Source organism: Emydura macquarii, unplaced genomic scaffold (assembly GCF_026122565.2).
Source record: "Emydura macquarii macquarii isolate MOO-44397 ecotype Brisbane River unplaced genomic scaffold, CSIRO-AGI_Emac_v2 contig_2897, whole genome shotgun sequence".
NCBI classification, from domain to species: domain Eukaryota; kingdom Metazoa; phylum Chordata; order Testudines; family Chelidae; genus Emydura; species Emydura macquarii.
In genome coordinates, this window is record NW_027133034.1 from 11,558,687 (window position 1) to 11,581,047 (window position 22,361).

Sequence of the window (22,361 nt, forward strand, 5' to 3'; positions counted from 1 at the left end):
TTCCATCTCTAAGATTCTGTTGTTTCTGTTTTTAAATAGTTAGGCAGCACTTGGTATTATGGTGATAGAGACCATATATATACTTATATAAATAAGTAAGTAGATTGAACTAGGGTGAGGGTAAAATATTGAAGCCAAGATTTTCATTGAAATCTATTAGTGGAGATCCCTACGCTTGTGCAAAGGTGTTTTTATTTCATTGGGAGTGCCGAGGCTCAGGAGTTTGTGCTAGTGCCTTCTAATGCAGGTTTGAGTTCTAAAAAAGGTAAATGTACATATAACTTGCCTAAGCAGTAGCTAAGATGGTGTGGCACTTTGATAACTGTTTGCAAATATTGGAAGCATGTGATCATCAAGGAAGGCACAAGAGGCTGTAACTAGCAGTCATGAGATTATATTAAAGAAAAATGGGGAAAAACTTCTCCTATGTGGAAATATGCAGGAGGGAGTTAAGGGAAAGGAAACTCAGTGAGGAATTCTGAATGTCCTCCTAAACATTCTGTGGGCATGGGGATCACCTAGTGTGAAATGAGCTGCTGTTCCATCTTCCCAACTGTTTTTGTAATTACTTGGATCCTTTAGAGGAAAAGGCCTTGTGTGTTAATTCTGGGTTCCCTATCATGGTAAAAGCTTAATGGTCTGTGCTAAAGATGATCAGATAGGTTCAATAGAAGCAAGCAATTGAGGTTTCCACTGCCTCTAGCTATTCCCGAAAAACCCCTTTTAAGGAGTGTTCACCCATGGAAAGGTAATACAGCCCAAAGTTGTTACCTTTTTTCCTGGCACTAGTGTGGGGGCCAGAGTAGTCCTTTGTTGGTCTGAGCCTTTCCCTTTGGATACCAATCAAATAGAGAGCTATGGGATCCCAAAAAAGAGGGAAGGAGTCATGGAGGAGTCTGACCCTGACTGCTATTTTGCACAGACAGTGGGAGAACCACATACGAGTCTCTCTGAGATGATCTGGACTAGTGAGGTATATAAGGCTGTGAAACAACATCCCCAGGGATGCCTCACCACTTCACATATTTAAAATAAACTGGACAGAGGTTATAGGAAGCATTCCTACATTGGCAGAGATTGGGCTAGATGTCCTAGTAGTTCCCTTCCTTCTCTAATTTCTAATCTCCAAAATATTTTACAGTATGTCTTAGTTCAATTTTTAAAAAAGATTGAATAGTGGAGATTTAAAGTAGTAATCTTTTTATATGAAAGCGAAGCCAGCCACCAGGTAGATTTTGACAAATAAGACAGAATACACACACATTCAAAGGTCATGCTGAGTCAGTCTATCCTAGAGAAGTTGCACTAAGAGTCGGAGCTGAGGTTTTCAATTTCTTGTCTCTTAAGTTTCTTAGTATTCAGTAAATGGATATAAATGGAACATGCTAGAAAATATTCAGTTACAACAAAGAAAACATCAGTGAGCTAAATGACTTTGTACAATTTTAATATTGGCTCAATCACTATGTTGTAAAAACAAAGTACATATTGGTTCAAAACTTTTATTGAAGAACTTCTGTCTTTTATTGCTACAGATGTTGATGCATTTTAATTTTTTCTTCCCTTTATAAGTATTTGCATATTTTCCAGTGAGAAGACCTTTTGTTTGCCATAAGAAGGCTATTATCCAGAATGTTAATGGGTTTCCAGCTATTAAGATGTAATGATATACCTTGAGTATCTAACTATAAATTTGAAAAATCTCCATGAGCAATCTCAAAGGAATACTTAGAACGCACTCCTCATAAATTGGCTCATTTTCTTGTAATTTACTAGAAGTGCTGATATGAGAGCAGTTGTAATGTAAAAAGTACATTAATCCCTGGAGTTACATTGTATATATTAAATTATTACTCTCAAAGTATAAAACATACGAGGCCATTTAGCCTTCATTCACACTTGTTACATAGAATCATAGTAGAAAAATAATTGCTGTCATTTGAGGCAAGAAATTAGAAATGATACTTTATTCCTGCATATCTTGTTTTTAAAGATGCTTAAATGTAAGTTTGATTTTGAATAACAATTTATATTTTCCAAAGGGTTGCCAATGAGAAGAGAGTGTCGTTAATGAGGCTGTATTGTTAAAGCTCATTTCCTTCAGTTAACAAACTAATATTTTGAAAAATCTGTTCACTTGGAAATCTTCTATGGTTGTCATATAGATTAGTCTGCCTGCTGTTCTAGCTGCCAAATCCTGAAATCTAATCTTGAGCAATACATTCACTACCTCAGTATAGACTAAGGAATTCAATATTTGACCATAGAACTTCTAAAAATAAAAATAATTCTACTGTAGTTAACTTCAAGATACATCCGTTTCAGAACACTTGTTTAAAATGTTCTTTGATTGTTTTTCCCCTCTACAGAGTGCGAGAGAAGTAGTGGAACTGCACTTCACTATACTACCTTATATTAGCCAACAGTTATTTATGCTACTGGGAGACTGAAAGTCCTGGAAACATGTTGTGTGAGAAATGACAGAGAATTTATAAAACTGTTGCCTAGCAAATTGGAATATGGAGGCGAAGCTAGATCCCGCTAAGGATGACCTGCCCCTAATGGCCAACACACGTCACATGCTCGTAAAGCATTATGTATTGGACTTGGATGTGGATTTTAAAAGCCAAGTTATTGAAGGCACCATAGTTCTCTTCTTTGAGCCTGGGAGCAGATGCAAAAAAGTAGGCAGTGATGTGGAAGAAACCTGCCTTTCGCAGTCAGACGAAACGTGCAAAATTAGGGCATCTGAACCCTGTCACATTCCTGTGACGAATGTAAGTGCCCGCTCATCTAAAACTGGATGTAATGATTTTGCTGTCTGTGCTAAAGGTGAAAAAGATACTTCTGATAAAAATGGTAACCATAGCAACGGGGAACAGGCTTCTGGGATTTCTAGTTCAAAGAACTGCTGTGACATAGAGAATCATGGGAGTGAGGATTTTTTGCTGGTATTGGACTGCTGTGATTTATCTGTGTTAAAGGTCGAGGAGGTTGATGTTGCTGCTGTGCCAGGTATTGAAAAATTTACAAGGTCTGCCAAACTAACTGATGCTTCTGAAGAGCTGAGAAATCATAGGAATCAGATTGTACATGAACTTGTGACTTTACCTGCAGATCGGTGGAGGGAACAGCTATACTATTACACCCAGTGCAGTCAGGCGCCTGGTTGTGGAGAGCTTCTGTTTTCCACTGGCACTTGGAGCTTGGAGATAAGGAAAGCAGAGATTCAAGCAGCAAGAGACTTTCCTCACGCAATAAGGATATGGTACAAAACAAAGCCAGAGGGAAAATCGGTTACATGGACCACAGACCAGAGTAGCAGGTATGTAACTGTTAGCTCTACAGCTGTACCCATGTTAATTTTATACATGGGGGAGAAGAATTCAGAATGATGCATTAAATGGGAGTGAGTGTGCAAAGAAGATGAAAAGAAGGCAGTGAAAATGAGTGTTCATCTTTAGTTTGAATTCTACTGGATCATAATAAAGCAGGTAAACTCAAGGGCAGACAAAAGCCTAACAGGATTACATTCCTTAAGCCTGGATCAAATGATTGCATTTGTTCATTTTGTGTATTCAGTACTGAAAGTAATTGATTGTGTTGCATATCTGGTAAAGGTGTGTATGTTGGGGGGAGAGGTGGAGGAATGAGGTAGTGGGGGAAGAGAATGTATATATGACAGATACATTCCCTTTAGTATTCTGTGGGGTTTTTTTGTTTTTGTTTTTTCCTTCCTAGCATAAGGAACTAATCATAAAGCATAACACTTTGCTTGTAATACTGAATAGAATATCTCACCAACAAGCCTTTTGTCATTTATTATTAATGTATTGAGTTTATAGTTAAAATCTTTTCCTGTTTAGTCTCTCTTAACCAACTTTTAAAATCCCCTTTGTGCATAAAGTAAAATACATGTATGATGGCAGGTAAATTGTGAGTTGCGATTTGAATGGAGATTTTATTATTCTATATAGTATTGTAAATGTACATGATGCTGTACAGAGCACTTAAGTTTACAATCGCATGAACTGTAACTTCATTGGATCATGTTATTTAAATTTGGGTTTTGATACTTATTGGGTCCTTCGGTGGAGATAGTTGAGAAGCAGCAATAAATGTGCTGTGCCATCAAGTTTGAGAGTGGGAGGGAAGCAGGTTCTGGTAAACACTTGCCACTTTTTCTCCAGAAAACAGAGACTTTGAGCTATCTTTCTATCTCAGCCATACTAGTGTAGATTGAGAGTCACTTAACTGAAGTCAAAATTCAGGGAGCAGAATTTGGCCCTAATTGTTCATAACACATTTGGACAAGTTTACTTAAAACTTGAGTAGGGGTTCAGTATTAGAGTGTTTTTACTCACGTTCATTACTAATCAGTAAATATTTCTGGTCTTGAAGGAATGTTCATTTGATATGGCATCTTTTTTCAGTGAGGTCTTGCATTTTTTATTGTACTGAGTGAAGCATGAGTTGAGTCACCTGTAATCATACTAGTGTGTCAGTGGCTCTCTGTCTTTCATTTTAGTTTTTATAACTTTCTGGACACCAGCTGGCACGGGACTTCTTTTTACAAAGTTTTGTTGTTGTTCCAAGTTAATGTTTTGAATGTTGAGATGTTTTTAAATCACTAAATGCTCTTAGTTTTTAATTTTTTTTTCCCCCTTTTGATTCCTAAGGATAGTGCTCATGTTTTTGCTGCTTATATTAGAAGCAGCTCATAGGAGTTGCACGGAAGTGTATGTGCTTCTATAGAGTGGAAAAGAAAAGACTATATGTTGATCATAATATCAGAATGTTTGATGGAAGCAGCTAATCTCTTGTAGCTTGTATTCTGTCTTTTGCAGGCTATTTTTTTAATTGCTGTATTCCAGTAACTATTTCCTGACACACATTTTTGGATCACAAATAGTTATTAAAATCCTTATTTTCAAAAGTTGTGAAATGGGATTTACAGATGACACGTCTATAAATATAGGGATTAACTCCTTTCCCCACCACACAGAACTCGGTCATTATTTGTTTTATCTTTCTGTTTTCATTTCTAGAAAAAAATCAATTAATAACATATATGGGGATAGTGATGTTATAATATTTTACTACTTATACAATGCCATGTATGTGCATGATGCTTGTACAGGCAGACAAAATGTCAATACATTCTCCAAGGAGTTTACAATCTAAGGTTCTAATCTTCCAAAAAATTGCTCAAATGAATAAAAAAGAACAAACATTCTGTAGTTATTTTAAATGCAATTTCGTCTCGTTTGTTTGGACAATGCTTTGAAGATGTAGTGTCCAATAAATATTATGAGGCTTTTCTATTTTTTTTAAATACTTCTATTTCTGTCATGATTCACAAAAATCTACTTAAGCAGTTAGATTAGGATTTGTGGGCTGGATTCAGTTGAGTGGGGATATGTGTAAAGAAATTAAATAGGGGCATAATGGGTTGCATTCCTTGTTTCCAAAGCAAGGGCTCAAGGTATGGAATTTCAGTGATTCTCTATTTAACCCTTTGATACTGGAAAATGCATTAATGCTCACAGCAGGAGCTTCTATCCAGGCCCAGGACATTTTAAAAACAGGTGCTTTTTCGAGTCTTCCTACAAGAGCAGTAAATTATGGGGCAAAAAAGAGAAACAGAATCCCCTTTTTTTGTACTTGCCTTTTTGCAGGAGTCTGCAGCAGTGTCCTTTAAGATAAAAGTATGCATAAAACAATATCACTTGACGTGTGGGAAAGGTGACCATGGTCCCAATTCAGCTAGGTCTCCCTAACTTTGAGCATGTGAGTAGCCCCATTGGGATCAGAGAGACTACTCACATGCTCAAGTATTTTGCAGACTTAGGACCTATCAGAATGTCATTTTAGGATTCTGAGCATATTGTTTAAATAAATGATTCCATATTAAATGTACTCACTTTAAAAAGATGATGATTTTCACAACTGCCAGCTTTGCAAACTAAACCTGGAGTGTAAAAGTCAACAAGGGTTCCTTCTACCTTACTTATCTGCTCTAATAAAGAAACTGCAGTTGGAATTTATTTGACAATTCAGTTGATGTATAACTAGAACAGAATTCATCTTACTTTCTCAGAGCTGCGCTAGGAATAAAAAAACCCTTACTTTTTCATACCAAAGGAGCAAATAGGACTCTGAATACACACAAGTAACATATTTGCTGAGTAAAATGATGGCATTTTAAGTCTGTTTTGTCTTTCTAATGACCTTTTAAAATGAACCAAGGATATTCAGCCTAATCTCTAGAACCAAGGGGTTCAAAAAAGTTGGAACCAAATTTCTGGATCTTTTGAGATCACTTACAGCTAATTTTTATGTGAAATTATTGGACAAAATATTTTAAAAGCATTTTTTTGGCTTTGTGCAAGCTTTAAAGCTTGGCACCTTCATCATAAATATCTTATTTTAATAATTATGAACAAATAATATTTTGCATTGAAATGACCTCTTTCAACTGAGGCTTTCAAGTGTATTATAAATACTAATTGAGTCGCACAATTCTCTCTCTGATGTATATAAATTTAGTATTTTCCCTAGTTTACAGGTAAGTAAACTGATGTAGAGAGAGAGAGAGTGTCTTGAGGTCACAGAACAAGTCTGTGGCAGATCTGGGAATATCTAAGAGTCCTGTTTCCTAGTTCTCTGTTGACATTGTTAGACCACAGTGCCTCTACTACGATAAGAGATAGAGAATTAGTAGAAAAGTTCTGCAGAACCGTTTCAGAACTGAGCGTCTTGCTAAGAGCGTGAGGGTTGCATCTAATTTACAAATGGATTTACATGTGACTTTAAACAGAAGCAAATACACACAGTTAATTTTTATTTATAGAGCACAATAAATGTACATGGCACTCAGCAAAATATATAGAGAGAGATAAAATGTGTTTGAGAGTTACATGGGAAGGAATGTCAAAAGGGAAGAGTAGCAATGCTTTGCAACCAAAGGCTTTTAAGACACAAACATTATGCGATGCAGGTAGATTGCTAGTATGGTGGTTGTAGTTATTCAGATGCATTATGGAAAAGAACTGCTGGCAAATATGAGTATTTCCAATATGAGTACTCTTATGTAACAGCAGTGCTCTAATGTAACTCTGGGTATGTATTGTTTTGTCAAGCATACCAGTATATAAAGAAATTCAGTAAGATTATCTCAAGAAATATGGATTGGAACACTGTGAGTCTATCAATTCTAGATAAATTTTGACCATCTCGTTTTTGGGTTCAGCTTGTGATGTATTTGCCCATATATTTTTGTCTCTTTGAAAGTGTCTGAACCTTTTGTCAAATTAATTTTAAAGTTTCTCTGGATTTTTCAGCATTAGGGATAACTGAAATACTCTAGGTTTCTTGAGCATTTATTGGGAAATCTGAAAACAAAGACATTCTGTTTCTCTTCATGACTGCATCAAAGACCTCTGATCTTTTGGGACCTGCAGACAAAGGCCCAAGACTATCGTCTGCTCTTCTGGCATTTGCAGGCAAAATCTCTGCTGTACTCCAAATTTTAATATTTTAGATACCTGTAAGTAACATATTTCAGGACATATTATTATTTGTCCCTTAAATAGTCAAGAACTGGTTTCTGACTAAGGTGGCCAGGTGCCTGGTTTTTGACCAGAAAGTCCAATTGAAAAGGGGACCTGACAGTGTCTGGTCAGATCTACTGACTGGACACCAAAGTCTGATTATGGGAAGCAGAGAGGCACTGGGTCTTCACCTACACCGCCCTCAGCCAGGGCTGAATCCTATGTGGGGGACCTGGGGGGGAAGAGGAGCAAATGGGATGGGGCTCAGGGGAAGAGGCGGCTCAGGGGCAGGGCCTCTGTGGGGGTGGGGGCAAGGGACGAGGCAGGGGAGGTTTCGGCACTCTTTCTGAAGTGTCCGGTTTTTAAATATTACAAAATTGGCAACCCTATTTTTGACTAATTAAGCATGTGACATTATCATCAGGCTTCCAAGTTAAAACATTATTGACATATATGCATAGCTCCCACCATTTCAAGCTGATAAAGTAGGAGGGGTTCTGCTCCTTGAGGGATGGGAGGCCAGGGGTTTCGGAGTGCTGCCCCAAGGAGGGGAGGGGAGGGGAGGGGATGGAAGGCATCAGGTGTGGGGTTACAAAGCAAGGCTGCTGTGCACTCACCCCACAGAGGTAGCTTCTGTGGCTCCTATGCCATGGGGCTGACTTGGCTTTGCTTCCTGCTCTGGGCGTTGCATTCTGGCCCTTGGTGCACTGGTCGCAGTGTCACTTGGGTTTGGTCCTGCCCCCGTGAAGTGGGGGAGAAGGGAGTAGCCAAATCAGATTTGAGTGAGTTGAGGCCATATATGTGCCAAGAACCAGTTTCAAGACCTGGGGTGTGGAGCTGAGCCCAATCAGGCCTGCGGAATAGGAGCCATGTCAACTGGGACAGGAAATTTTGTGGGTCAAAGTGGATCAGTCCCACAGAATCTGGGACAATTGAGAGGTCTTTATATGGAGGCAGCGCGCACCCAGACCTATGAGCTGTGTTTTGGGGTGGCCTGTCTATAGAGTCAAGCAGACAATATTTCATTGATTTGTTTTCTGATGGACCGGTTCACAGCCAGAAGAGAGGATAGAAATTTAATCATTATTTAAAAAAAAAGAGCTTAAATTCTGCAGAAACTGTGAGGCTACCATATGGCTGAAGGAATCACTTTGATGGCCTGTGGGTTGTGTACCAAATGAGAATTTGCTCTTTTCCATCATTTAATTAGACATTGCCATGGTTATAGGCCAGGCTTGGAACAACACTCTGAGTAGACTTAAAAAAATCCAAGGATGGACATATTGATTCAGATGAAATGAAAGCCAGCCTAACCCTTGAACCAAAACATTTTGAAAGTTTGGGTTGCTTCTGTAAGATATTCCCCCTACTGTGTCCATTAAATGTAAACCAGACTTTGTTTCCTGTGCTTTTGATGATAGCCCTTAAAATCTAATAAGAGGGTCAGCATGTCTGGCAGTCTCTTGTTGGGTAGGTTGCGGTCTTCAAATCTATTTTAGCCAAGTTTTCATTGTTTGGATCTGCCCATTGTAGTATCTGAAAAGGGAGAAACATTCAGCCACTGAACTTTTTCTCAAAGACCGAAGGGGAGGGGAAGAGGAAGAAGTAAGATGAAGTTGGGGAGAGAGAGAACAAACAAATTGGAAGGTTCTCGCTAATATATAATTTGATTTGTTCTAATGCTATGCTGCGGGTCTTAAGAATTCATATTATTTTGATATTCTCTACAAACATTGGGCAAAATTAAAAATATTGAAAATGGGTCGGTTTCAAACACTTTGAAACTAAAACAACTTCAAAGGTTCCCCTCCCTCCTCCCCCTCCCCCCCCCCCCCCCAAGAAAATAGGTTTTCACTTTTGGAATAGCTTGAGCTAGGATAATTTTCCTCTCCTCACTGCAAAAAAGGGAATGCAGTGAACATGATGGCCTTGCACATAAGCAAGATCAGTGACTGCATTGAACCCCAGAGTGCAAGCAACTCACAGACTGATTCCCTCCACCAATGCCACCACCCACTAACTTCTGGAAGCAGAATCTGTGTGGGTTGAAGCTCATGTCCTATAGTTCACGCTCAGACACAGCAATTTGGAGCCCTAGCAGTCATTAAGTTGGCCATTATGGGTCATCCAATACATATCTTTCATCATCTCCATTTATAGTGTCAGACCCAAGGCCTTTTACATTTTGCTGGGACCTTTAGGCACCTGTCTTTCTATAGTGACTCAGTCTCTATGGTAACTCCATAGTAGGAGCCACAGAGAACTGGGCTGCCTAACTGCATATCTATCTTCTGTTCTTAAACTCCTCCTACTTCTGATAGGAGTGGGACCACTTGGATCATGTAAATGGCTGAAACCACCCAGCTATTAGTAAAGGACTTATGAAGAAAAAGAGTGGCCAAGTATGTGGGTGACTTGAAAATGTTATGGCTACAAGAGCTTTAAGAGGGAGAAGACACTATGTTAAGAGAGGAAGGAGAGAGGTACAGAGAGGATGGGGAGAAAGGCAGAGAATTGCCATGTCTCTCACTAGCAGTGGTAATGGTAATTAAAAAAAAAAAAAAAAATCAGTGTCTGCTGATAGCAGTCTGGAACTGATGGTTATTAAACATTGACACTGTGTGACATATCCTGTGTAAATGGCAATTGACCCAACAATTCCCTGTTGCAGTAAGGGAGGTACAGAACCATCATTTCAGGTAAAAAATCTATATTTCTGGTCCACTCTCTTGCTGGAATCGTGCAGCCATGACCTAAAGTGGGGAATACTGCCAACTACAAGATGCGCTGTAACTGTGTAGCACCACCACAGTGCTGACGGTTTAACACGTCTCCAATGTATATTAAGTATGGAAAAATAAATAGCAAAGAGTAAAACATGATTCAGAGGAATAGAAGGAAGCCAATAATGTTTGGTTTTGTTTTTCTGAAAATGTGGACAAACAGGGTAAGCATTTAATTGAAAGAAGAAAAAATATATTTGAGTAAATCATGGTAGAGTTTTCCTTTTTTGCAGATCTTCTAAACTCTCTCCTCTCTGATAGAATGGACAGTTCAGTGATAGCTGACACGTCAGCTAGTGCCAACCTGTCAATCAGCTAATCTTCAGGTGATCATGCCATGAATATATGAATATCTAACTAGAAGCTGATGTAATTGTTGTTCTGACGTTCCTGCTCAGACTTTAATAGGGCTCTCTGTATGATCTGTTGTTATTTTCATTGCAGACTTTGACATATTTGAAGAAATTTGGCTTAGGAATGATAAGTTGATCAGTATATCTGGACAAAAATAGCACAAATACAGCTATGGAAACTATGAAAACCCTGGATTTATCAAATGTTATAGCTATTCTCTAGTTTTTCAACTTTCCTTGTACGTGGGATGTAATTGTATGCAATTGTCACTATATTTATGTGCCAATGTAATATATAAAATGTTTTTTAAAATGAAGGTAAAGATATTTGAAAATTAGAGACTGCACATGCACAGTATGCTATTTTGTATTTATTTCTCATAATAGAGGTACAAGACTGGGAGTCTGGAGGTTAGGTTCTATTCTCAGGTTTACCATTGACCTGCTGTTTGACCTTGTGCAAGCCACTTTACTTCTCTGTACCTCTGTTTTTCCTCCTACTTATTGTCTGGTTTTGTATATTTAGATTATAAGCTCTTTGGGGGCAGAGACTAACTCTTACTATGCTTTTTTTTTTTTTTTTTCTAATTAGAGTGCCTAGCACAATGGGGTCCCAATTTTGGTTGGTATCTCTGAGCACTAACATAATTTAATACATTATTATTATTTAATTGCAAAGCTCCATATATTAATGTATAGAGAATAGGATGATCAGATGAAATTGAAATTCACATATCCTAATATCTGTGTGACATTTGGACAGTTGGAGTATGAATATAGGGTGAGATTCTGGGATCTGGGCTTCGCATACTCAGCACAGCTTATGTAAATGTGTGGGTGTGGCACAAAAGTGGGGAGAAGATCCTGGGCTTTAAGATGCTGGGTGCCATGGAGAGTAGCCTTCAACTGCTGTTTAGTATGCCAGCTGCCTGTGGGATGAAGGGGCTGTTCCAGCAGCTTAGGTTCATTAGCAGGTAGGAACATGTAAGTTATGCTAACTACCTGTGGGCCTAAGCAGCTGTTTTGACAGCTGGGGTTTGCCAGCAGGTAGGCACACCTTGATCATTCTCTTTGCCAGAGGTTGAGAGTGTGGGTTGGCAGAGAAGACACTGTCGTGGTTCTTTACCATTCAGCGAGTTCTTCGTGCTAAGGAAATCCTCCAAGGGCCTTTTAGGCCAGGTTTAAAGCTGGTTTACCCCACTGGAGCAATGCAAAATAGCCTCAGCAGAGGCAAGGCTCTGGTTAAAAATCTGAATATCAGAATCACCTTTCTCATCGGAATTCTTGCTCAGAGTATCTGGGCTCTCCTCCTACAAATCCTGTGTTTTTGTGGGGTTTCCGTGTACCTGGAACCATTCTCTATTCCTTCTCTTCCCCCTCGCCCTGGAACCATTCTCTATTCCTTCTCTTCCCCCTCGCCCACAGATGCTGTAGGGCTATTAGCTAGTCTACTATTACCCTTTCCACCCCAGGAAGAAATCTTCTAAGGAGTAAGTGACATGCCTACTCTTCCCTGCACCTTTTTCCTCAGCTAAAACATTCTTCCTTCCACTGCTGTGCACTTTTCCTTTTTCTGTGCCCGAGACACATTTATATGTAGGGGATGCCTGGTTGCCAAGGGATGTAACCTTTGGTGATTCATCCCAGAGTGATGTGAATTTATAAGGAAGCTTGTAAAGCATACTTGCCTTTTCCCTTCATCTTCTCCTGATGTTTTTTTGGGGTGAGTGTAGATTAAGGGAGTAGGGATTGTGACTGTGCCCCCTAGAAAAGCCGGATAAAGGGTGGGCCTGCTGCTGCCCTTGTAAAGGTTAGAAGAAGATGGGGGTTAAAGGCCATTAGGCTGTAAAAACTTCCTGAAGAATTCACTTCACTGTGGGGTTTGTTCCTGAAGGTTAGATCGCTTAGTAACTCAGGATCTAGTAGGCCTTATGTCCCTTCAAAGAAAAAAATGACATGTTTGACAAAAAGATCAATAATAGCCTTCAGAAAATCTTTCAACTATAATGCCATACACGCACTCCCTTTGTGCAGCAAGGGTTTGGCTTTCAGGAAGGAATTCCATGAATGAATTTAGTGTATTGAGGAACTACAATGGGAAAGTTGAGAAGATCCTCCGATCTAACCCACTGCAAAAGATGCTGCACCATTGCAAACTAACAGTCACCTCTCTATGGGATTTGGTCACTTTTCAAATTATGATATAGGTAGCTGACCCTGATATTGCCAATTTCAAGTATTCAAAAATTATGTGGTAGGCCTCAAAACTATGAGATTTGCTTTAAAAACAATGAGATTTTAAAATATGCATTCTTTTATTTCTGGTGGGCTGCGTCTTTAGGGCACACTTTAATCACATTTTCAAGCTTTTCTCTGCAGTTATGAGGTTTGTAAATTCACTTTTTTTTTTTTTTTTTTTTTTGGTAATTGAAAACTGAGAATGTCAAGTAGTTGCTTGGTTCCAGAAGCAGGTGCTTCAAGCAAAACACCAGGGATTGTGAGACTCATGATAAAATAGCGAGGAGCCACTGGAGATTTGTTGCCTGAGGTCCAAAGGTCATGGCATGAGCAAGGGAATGGAAAGGATGGAAATAGCTATGCCATTTTTTTTTCTCTGCTTCCTTTTACTTACCCATCCTAACAAGTTAATTTATAAAAGCAAAACTTCAAGGTTTCGTATCTCGGTTGGTTTGTATCCTGTTAGATTGAAACCCACGCATAGTGAGATGTTGAAAATCAGTTAGTAGGTTTGAATTTCTATTGAATTTTGGGAAGCTCTACTCAGCGTTCTCTATTGCAGGTTTTACAGTAACAATGCCTTCACTCTTTTTATGTTTTTCCTCCCTATAGGCCATGTGTTTATACGATGGGGTCTCCAATAAACAACAGGGCCCTTTTTCCATGTCAGGAGCCACCAGTTGCCATGTCGACATGGCAATCAACAGTACGAACAGCTTCTTGCTTTGTTGTCTTAATGAGTGGTGAAAATTCAACAGAACCAGCACAACTTCAAGAAGGTGCAGTATATATATTCTTACTCATGTGTTAGCATCATTCTGAGGCAGAGAGCTTGAAAGCAGTCTACACAGATGGGTACACATTATCATCTCCATTTTACAGAGCCGGAAATTAAGGCACAGGGAGACCAAGTGACCTGCCCAAGGCCAAGCAGGTGGGACGAGTACGTAGGTGTTCTAACTTCACATTTGGTACCTCGTCCACTGGAAAATACTGCCTTCTATTTTTTCAAGTATAAACTTCACACAGCTCATTAATTGGTTTAGTTTCTATTAATCTGCAGTTAAATATTTGAAAAGTAAAGCACTGGATCAGCACACAGACAGCTGAAAGCATTGATAGCAGGATATAGACTTTTGATTTGAGGTCACCAGTTCAATGTAGCCAAGGCTGGTAGTGACTGAAGGTTGTTACCCATGTTGTATCTACGTGGTGAACAACGTGAAATGAGTTGATGATCTCAGTTGGTGCCAACTGCCCATGGAAAGTCTATTCGTTTCCACTGTCTCTTTTGGGACCAATGCAGTGGCTGCCAGCATTAAGTGACTGCCTGCTTAAGTTATGCAAGGTATGGTCTGAGTGCTGTCTTCTCTTTGTGTTCTTTGCTGCATTTCTTCATCACTGGCGCAGGGTGAAGGGAGCAGCAAATGTAAGGAGGTGCCATGCGTGACTTCACAGAGCTCATTTTCCCATGGTTAGTTCTGAGCTCTCTTTGCAGACTCCTAAGGTTGGTATTTTCAACTTTGAATGCCTCAGGTTAGCATCTAAATCCATATGTAGGCACCTAAATATGTGGCCTGATTTGCAGAGGTGATTTGCACCTGCAGAAAGCAAAAACTCTAGTCTCTTGGCTTTCTTAGCTCGTCAATTGGTCCTGTTTATCTCTAGTTAGGCCCAGTTTGTTTCAATCATTATTTGGAAGGTAACATTATTTGAATTTTGTAGCCTATTTTTCTCCACTGTGGGAAGTAAATTCTAAGATTTATTGAAACTTGGGGTCAAGGGACTGTCCTTCTAACCCCATTCGTGTAACTCATTCTACTGCTGTGTTGACAAATCCTAGAAAGAAGAATTAAGTTTAAATATTGCCCTTCCTGTGGGGCAAAGATACTGATATGAGACCCTTCACTTGATACCTTAGTTGTTTGGTTGAGGGTACCTGACCAACAGATGTCCACCTGTCTGAAGATCGCAAGGTTGAGGAGCCTTGGCTTTGCTCCATGATGATGGAAGAATTTAGATCTTCCAGGGAAGATTCGGAGTCAGAACTGTCTCCAAGTCCTCTTCTGAAGTCCTAATTTTATGGTATATCACAATCTGCTTCTGAGAGAGTCTAGAAGGTATGGGAGGTCAAAAGGGTCATTGGACACAGCTCCTTTCCACTTAGTATCAAGATATTTTTAGAGAGATTGGGTAGTGTTTTCACAACTGTGCATGAGCCAGTGCCTTCATGGGACCTTATCCTACTACAGACTGGTGATGGACCTTTTGACTACTAGAATCTTTCTGTTATCTGTTCTGGAAGACTGTGGCAATAACTATATTTACATGAGTCAGCAAACTCCAGGTTTTCAGCCATTAGTACCTTACACAATCTCCATAAGGATAAGATGGAACTTCATCTTTATCCCAAAATAACCCCCAAACTGTTCAGACTTCCATTTGTAACTAAGGGCAGAATCTGGTCCTGCCTGTTTGACTAATTTCATATGCACGGCATACTTGCGTAGACATTGTACATGACAGTAGTTCTGCTGTAATGCAGAACATGCTAACAGTATAGCTTGTTTCAAGCACTTGTAAAAGTTAAAATTTTAACTTTCCCATCCACACAGTGGATTTGGACTCCAGTATTCCAAAATTCTCTGCACATATGGAATTCACCCCAATATAGAGTCTCCACAGAAAAAATCATTTAAGATTTTAGTATGTGTAGTATCCTGTCACCTCATGCTCCTGCCCTCTTCATCTCCTCTTCCCCTGGTCAACTGCATCTTCCATTGTTTTCTGTCTTATTTACATCTTAAACTTTGAACTGTCTGGGGCAAGTATTGCCATTTTTTCTGGCCATCTGATCCCTAGGATAGGGCTTTCATCCTTGATTGGAACGTCTAAACCCCAACAGGAATGTAAATAATAAATAATGTTAATATCAATAACTCTAATTAAATTCATATTAAACAATATAATTTGTAATTTTGATATTAATGATTGAGATCATTATGATAATTACATGGCATATAAGTGAAGCATAGAGCCCTGTGTAAACTGCAGTGAATTTCATTCTAAGAAAACAACTCTCTGTGGAAGGAAAGGTAGAAATAGCTGTTCCTTTTCTTTTACTTCAGTAAAATTCAGTGACATTTAGTAGAAAAGCCATTGCCACTGTCACATGGCCAGCAAAGAAGCCAGCTGTAATGGAGCATTTGGTTCTTCCCATTTCAGTTTGTATTTTTCAGCACAGTGAAGTTAGTTAGTCATTTCCCTTTATTGACCTTTTCACTAAAATTCTAATTCTAATTTTTTGCTTTCTTGGAGTTTAGTGATAGAAATATGTTGAATTAGTCTTTGGAAAATTAAAACAAATACATTGGCTTATAGTTACCAGAAAAGAAAAAAATTGACACAAATACTGAAAGGAACTCAACCAACACCCTTTCTATTTTCCATAGAGCTCCTAAGCAGAGCCTGGATGACTAAGCATCAGCCGAGTCACTACAAAGAATATGGAATATTGATGTCACTTTTGACACTGTCAATAGCATTTTAAAATGTTTTTTTCCATAATTAATTTTTCTCTAACTAAAAAACATAGGACAATATTAATTGGTTTATTTAAATCACAGGATGGCAAAACTTTATTGATGAGGAAAAAATGCTTCCAAGAGATAAATTTCTAATTGCTTGAAGGAAATTGGAGGATTTGTCCCATAGCGTTTAAATACCATGTGTTAGTACTTCAATACATTCTTTGTAAAATAATAATTGGCAAAGTTCTAAAGTATATAGTGTAAAGTAAATACCGCTTATTGCGGTGAAGAAACATTTTGATTTGCATATAGACAATCTAAAAGGATAGATTTATCTTAGATAGATAGCCATTCAGTTTAGCTGCATATGCTTTCTTTTTTTAAAAAAAGGGTTAGGTTTAAATGAATAACAGACAAGAAAAGCAATAGAAATAATTTAGCAACATTTTTAAAGGGAAGACCTGTGCTCCCAGATGTATGACTACATTTGTATATGTGCAATTTTCATGGTGTTATACACAGGGTAGCTGATTGTGTATACAAATGGATGGTTTCCTAAGTAGAAGTTTTGGAAACTGCACATGCAAATGTGTGCACACAGTTGGACAGAAGTTTTTTGCAAGCCTTCTTTTTGAAAAATATGGCCTATGTTGTTACCATTTGAAATACAGATGGGGCAGATGTGTTTATCAAACAGCAGTAATCAAAAATCTCCCAATATGTTGCACATTCAGGCACTCATACATATTGAGGCATTTTTTAATAAAGTGTGAAAGTGCTTTTTTTTAAAATGGTGGTAGTACGTTTTTTACGGAATGTTGGGAGTGGAAAAAGTTTTTCACAAAAATCAGTAAATAAATTCCAGATATATTCAATGCTTTCTTTAAGCTGCTTGACCTCTAGGGTTTTTTTTTTTTTTTTTTTTTTTCAGTGGCGTTAAATGACTTAGAGGCTGACCATCTCTAACCTTGAATACGGATAGATTGCTATTCAACACTTAGCTGCCAACACTGGTTTCTTCCAACACGCATGGAACCCACACACATGCAACGCACAAACTCGTTTAATTAAAACATACCTTTAGATTCATTTTGATTTATTTTGGGGGCACATTAGGACTGTAAAGATCCAGGGCTTTATACATTGCTCAGTGGTTTTGTTTTGTTTTGTTTTTCCTTGTAGTAGTAAGATTTGGACACTCTCCTTGCACTTAAATCCATGTAGAAAGAGTTTTGTTCAACATTACTTTTACTACTAAGAATAAATATGACCATGGAGAAACATCTACTTTCCTCTTTTTAGTTTACAATCCCAGCAGCTTGTTCTGCATTCTAGTCAGAACACTAAGCAAGATTAGGTCAGTTTAGCATTTGAGTTGGAGATTTCCAACACGCATCTGATACAGGCACTGCAGCAAGTGCTGAACACATACTCCAGCACTCTTGTGCTTGGGGGCAGTCTGCTACTCTGCCTTCCAAATGAGATGTGAAATCAAGGTGCTGACCACTAGAAGTCACTAAAAATGACTTGGAACTTTTCAGAAGAGTAAAGCTCTTAATCTGAGTTTCCCAGCCAAATAATAGTTTGGCTAATTACATTTTGTTTTGCTGTAGTTTTGTCTATTCTGTTTTTCACTTTTTTCTGAAAGTGGTGTGTAATGTTTTTATGCACTATTAAACAGCTGCTGTTTTTATAATTGTTTCAAAGACCGTTAAAATGCATGAAGAAACATAGAAAGTAATTATCTCATTCATTCATCATTATTTGAAATACAAAAATAAATTGCCTTTTAAAATTTCCTTTTCCCACACTTATAAATAGATTGCGGTTTCCCAGCCTTCTTTAATCGAGTCCTAAATAGATAAAATGAATTAGTAAGTATCCAGTTTTGTTTAATAAGATTTTTGTTTTTGCAATTATGCAGTTATCAGACATGATACACTATATACTTGCCTGACAGCTGTGAAGCAAATGTCCAATTGGGAACTGGATCGTCAAAAATAACCTATTGGAAAATTGTTTAAAAGTATCATGGTTTTACCATCTTTTTCTATGTATAGAAAATGAGTATTTTAAAGCAGATCTGATTTTAGGTGTGAGATGATCTGTGTGGGTGATTTGGGCATCAAAAATTAAGGGGTAGGTGCTGTTTTTCCAATTTCTGCAGAAAACACCAGCTATTTTCCTTGTCTTGAAATGGTTCAGTGATATGGAGTGCAACTTGCCCTACAAGGAGGAAGCCCTGTGCTGAGTTCATATGCAGTGCTTTCCCTTTCCCTATAGGTGGTGCTGTTTCCAAGAGAGCCACATGGAGGCATTGGAGTGAGAGAAAGGAGAGCAACGAAAAGAATCAGAAGAAGGGGAGACACTGGGGATAAGGGCTGGGGGCGAAGAGAGATAACAAGGGAGGAGAAGAAGAAGGGAAGCACAGGGAAAAAGGGGAGGCAGGGATTAGGAAGGATAGAAGGGAAAAAAAATAGAATAGGTGACCGACATAAAAAAAGAAAAACAGGAGGAAAATAGGAAAGTGAGAGGGCGGGAGAGAGAAAATAAGGGAAACAAATTATCTCTCCTACCAGAAACAGCTGCTTATGTTGGTTACTGGCAGGAAGCACTACCAGCATAAAGGCCAGTTCAGTCCTCAAGAAACATCAGGAACTGCAATGGAGAAACCTTAGTCATCTGCTCTGAGACTTCTTGTCAACTATACATTACATTCTGGGCTGCCAGTAAATGAGACCCCAGACAGCCTTGCGAGCAGTGGACTGGGGTTCAGCAGCATTTATAAACACAATAGGAGCCTCCAGATGGAGTGATGGGGATGACCAGTGCATGCATGGTCTCTACAGAACCCGCACAAAGAAGCGGCATGTGGGACAAGGGAGAATGAGTTGATTTTTGTAAATATGAACCTATAGGTGTTTGAAGAGGAAAAACAAGCTTGTTTCTACCTTCAGTGCCATTTTGGTGTTTGTTTTGCAGGCCCCTGCCCTTTTTCAGGGCTTGCTGATAATCTTTTAGCTTTGTGAAGTTGATTGGCCCTCTGATTGATTGTGTGACCCATCTGTGTGGTGCACCTTGCTCCCCTCTTGATGTAGAAGGTGGTAGAAAGAAAATATAAAAATGAAAGCTCTCCAGACTCCAACATATGCAGAATACTGCTGCCCATCTCCTTTCACATAAGGGCAACATAAACACATTACCATCATCATTAGGTTGCTATACTGGGTTCTCTTTCATATCGGCATTCTGTTTAAATTGCCTTCCTGTTTTAAAAACACTTCAGTCTTGCTCACTCCAGTCCAGCCTACTTCACTGAATTTGTCTCTCCCTATGCCCCTTCTCCCTCCCTCTGTTTTTGTCTATCACTGGCCTCCTCTCTTTCCTGTTAGAAAATCTCCACACTATTACTGTGAGAGACTTCTCCTTTATAGGAGAAGGAGCCTTCGCCTCCTGCCATCTGGAACAGTTTTCTGTCTCCCCGCCTCATTGACTCTCAGTCTTGTTTGAAAACTCAGCTGAAAACACATCACTTTCTCCATTTCTATATTTCATAATTTCTTTCTTCTTTTGTTGTTGTTTGACCTGGAAGTTGCACTCTACATTAACTCTATGGAGCATTTTGGAATACTGTTTGTGCTACGCACAGTGAAGCATTGTGTTACGCTGCCTCCAGGTCTGCTGTTGTTCCCATGAAAGTCCATGGCAAAAACTCCCATTGGCTTCATTAGAGCCAGGCTTGGCCTTCGATATAGTTTGTTACTGGAGCTCTCAACATCAGCATTTTGAAATAATAAAATAAATTGTACTTCCCTTGATGGCCCCTTCCCATACATAGGCTTGTGCCTGCCATGGCTGGTTTTCAGCTTCCACAGGCTGGGATTTCAAAACATTTTTCATTTGGCAAAAATAATTTATTTCTTCTTTGTTTCTAATCAAATTGTAATGAGCGTGGGAGTTTCTGTTCACATATCAATGTTATCTGTGAAGTCAACAAAGCTCTGGGAATGTTATATGATTAACCTGGGATGCAGAGCCAACAAGAGAAGCTCATGTCTTTTTCTTTGGTGGAACCCCCCAATCTGGTGTTTTGTGTATGCATGCATTTAGGGTCAAATTCTGTCCTTGCCTGTGTGGAGGCTCCACTGGCAGTAGGGATGGTGTTTGTTCTACTGCACAGGCAGGTGGGGGCAAAATTCCCCAGGGTCACGCAAGGAAGCTCATCCGCCATGTTACACAAAGCCCAGTGGTGGCCTTGCAACAGCATGCAGGGCCCAGAGATGTGCTTTAGCAGAGATTATTTTGTCCCCCACCACTCTACTGCAGCCATGGGTTTGGGATATTATTATTCATATTTGTTCCAACAGTGTCTCAGGGCCAATCAACAATGGGGCCCCATTATGCTAGGCACTGTACAGACACAAAGGAGTTTGGTCCCTGTCCTGAAGCGCTTACAATCTGAATAGACAAAACAGACATAGGGTAAAGGAAGGGGTAGAACACACAAGCAGAATGAACAATGTGATGGTGGCAAATGTCAAGTTAGTTCCACAATTTGATTTATTTAGTTAGGGTGGGTTTACTTAGGAGGGGATAAAGAGATGGAATGGAAAGAAAATGAAAGGTCAGAGAGAAGAGGGTAAGAGGCGTGGGTCAGGTGTGGAGTGAGGCTGAAGTTGAAGAGACTTTAAGGCAGGAGGAGGGCTGGAGCAAACAGCCAGGCAGTGCAGGGCTGAGAGTCTCCAGACAAAAGTAGAAAGTTCTCTGAAAATTCAGTGGTGCTTGCTTTCGCTGCTTCTGCTCTACAGATGCAAATTTTCCCCAAGGCTATAAGGGAGAGGATTCCACCTAGGTCCTAGTGCTCCCAGGAAGAGAGCGGTCTCTCCTGCACAGTTGTGGGTCCAGGAGGTTGCTCGAGAGAGTAGGCCCTGGCTGGCCCCATTTACATTCCCTTCCCCCCCCCCCCCCACACACACACACATATATATATATATATATATATATATATATAATAATCCTCCCTGCTCATTTCTCCACTCCTCCCTTTTGATTTGGTGGCTTCTGCTTCTACTGGCTGGAGTCTTCATGGCTCGAAGGGAAGAATTGCCTACTGTATTTGCTAGTACCTAGTCTGGCTACTTGGACCAGGTAATGGCAGATTATTTCCCCTAAGTTAAGGTTTTCTTACTTTTTAAAAAAATTTTAAAAAAGAATGGGAGGGTTCCACAGTTGAAACCCAAGCACTAAGAATAAAAACTACTTATATATTAAAAAAAAAAAAAAAAAAAAAAAAAGCTTGAGGTTCACATGCAGTTGCATGCCTGTTAGTACTCACAATTACCATGACTGCCCTATTCACAAATCAATAGATACACGTCCCAATTGTGTATGCAGCTGTGGTAACTCTATTTATAAATGTAGGTGAGTACTTGTATTTGTACCTAAATTGCCTTTAACAAAAACAAAAATAGCTAGGCAAAAAAAAAAGGCTCTTTATGTAGGTTTGATCCATGAAAACTTCATGGCTCCTAAAAACAACTTCCTCCCACTTCTCGAAATGGACTCTGCTTAATTGTCTCCCTATAGTAAGCAGAATCTCCTCCCCCGCCCCCACCCTCTAGTAGACTCACTTATCTTTTCAGTCCTCTCAGCTCCCAGATAGTCCTATAGGGCCAATTCCAGCACTCATGCCAAAACTGAATCTGATCTAGGCTTCTCATTGATGTGCTGATGCATTGGGCCATTTCAGATTGTCAGGAAGAGATTCTAAGTGTTACTGTTTTTTATTAAGCTTTGAGAGCGCTTCTGTGTTGTCAGAACATATGGAAGACATGGTCCTTTCCGTAATGAGTTTGCAATCTGAAGTAGACAAACTATACAGTTAAGACAATAACAGCATGATTC

The 22,361-nt window shown here is 39.3% G+C and overlaps 1 protein-coding gene across 6 annotated transcripts in view; it reads left to right on the forward strand.

Moving 5' to 3' along the window:
- AOPEP (aminopeptidase O (putative)) overlaps positions 1–22,361 on the forward strand; it is a 267,939-nt gene that overhangs the window by 12,787 nt on the left and 232,791 nt on the right. For 3 of the 6 annotated variants that reach the window (XM_067569213.1, XM_067569214.1, XM_067569215.1), the window contains exons 1-2: positions 2,499–3,325; positions 13,540–13,706. In XM_067569213.1, coding sequence (XP_067425314.1) covers positions 2,520–3,325; positions 13,540–13,706 — 973 coding nt within the window. In that variant the 5' untranslated portion in view covers positions 2,499–2,519. Of the gene's footprint in view, positions 1–2,369; positions 3,326–13,539; positions 13,707–22,361 lie in introns of those variants that run through there. The other 3 variants (XM_067569212.1, XM_067569216.1, XM_067569211.1) reach the window with 3 other exon arrangements.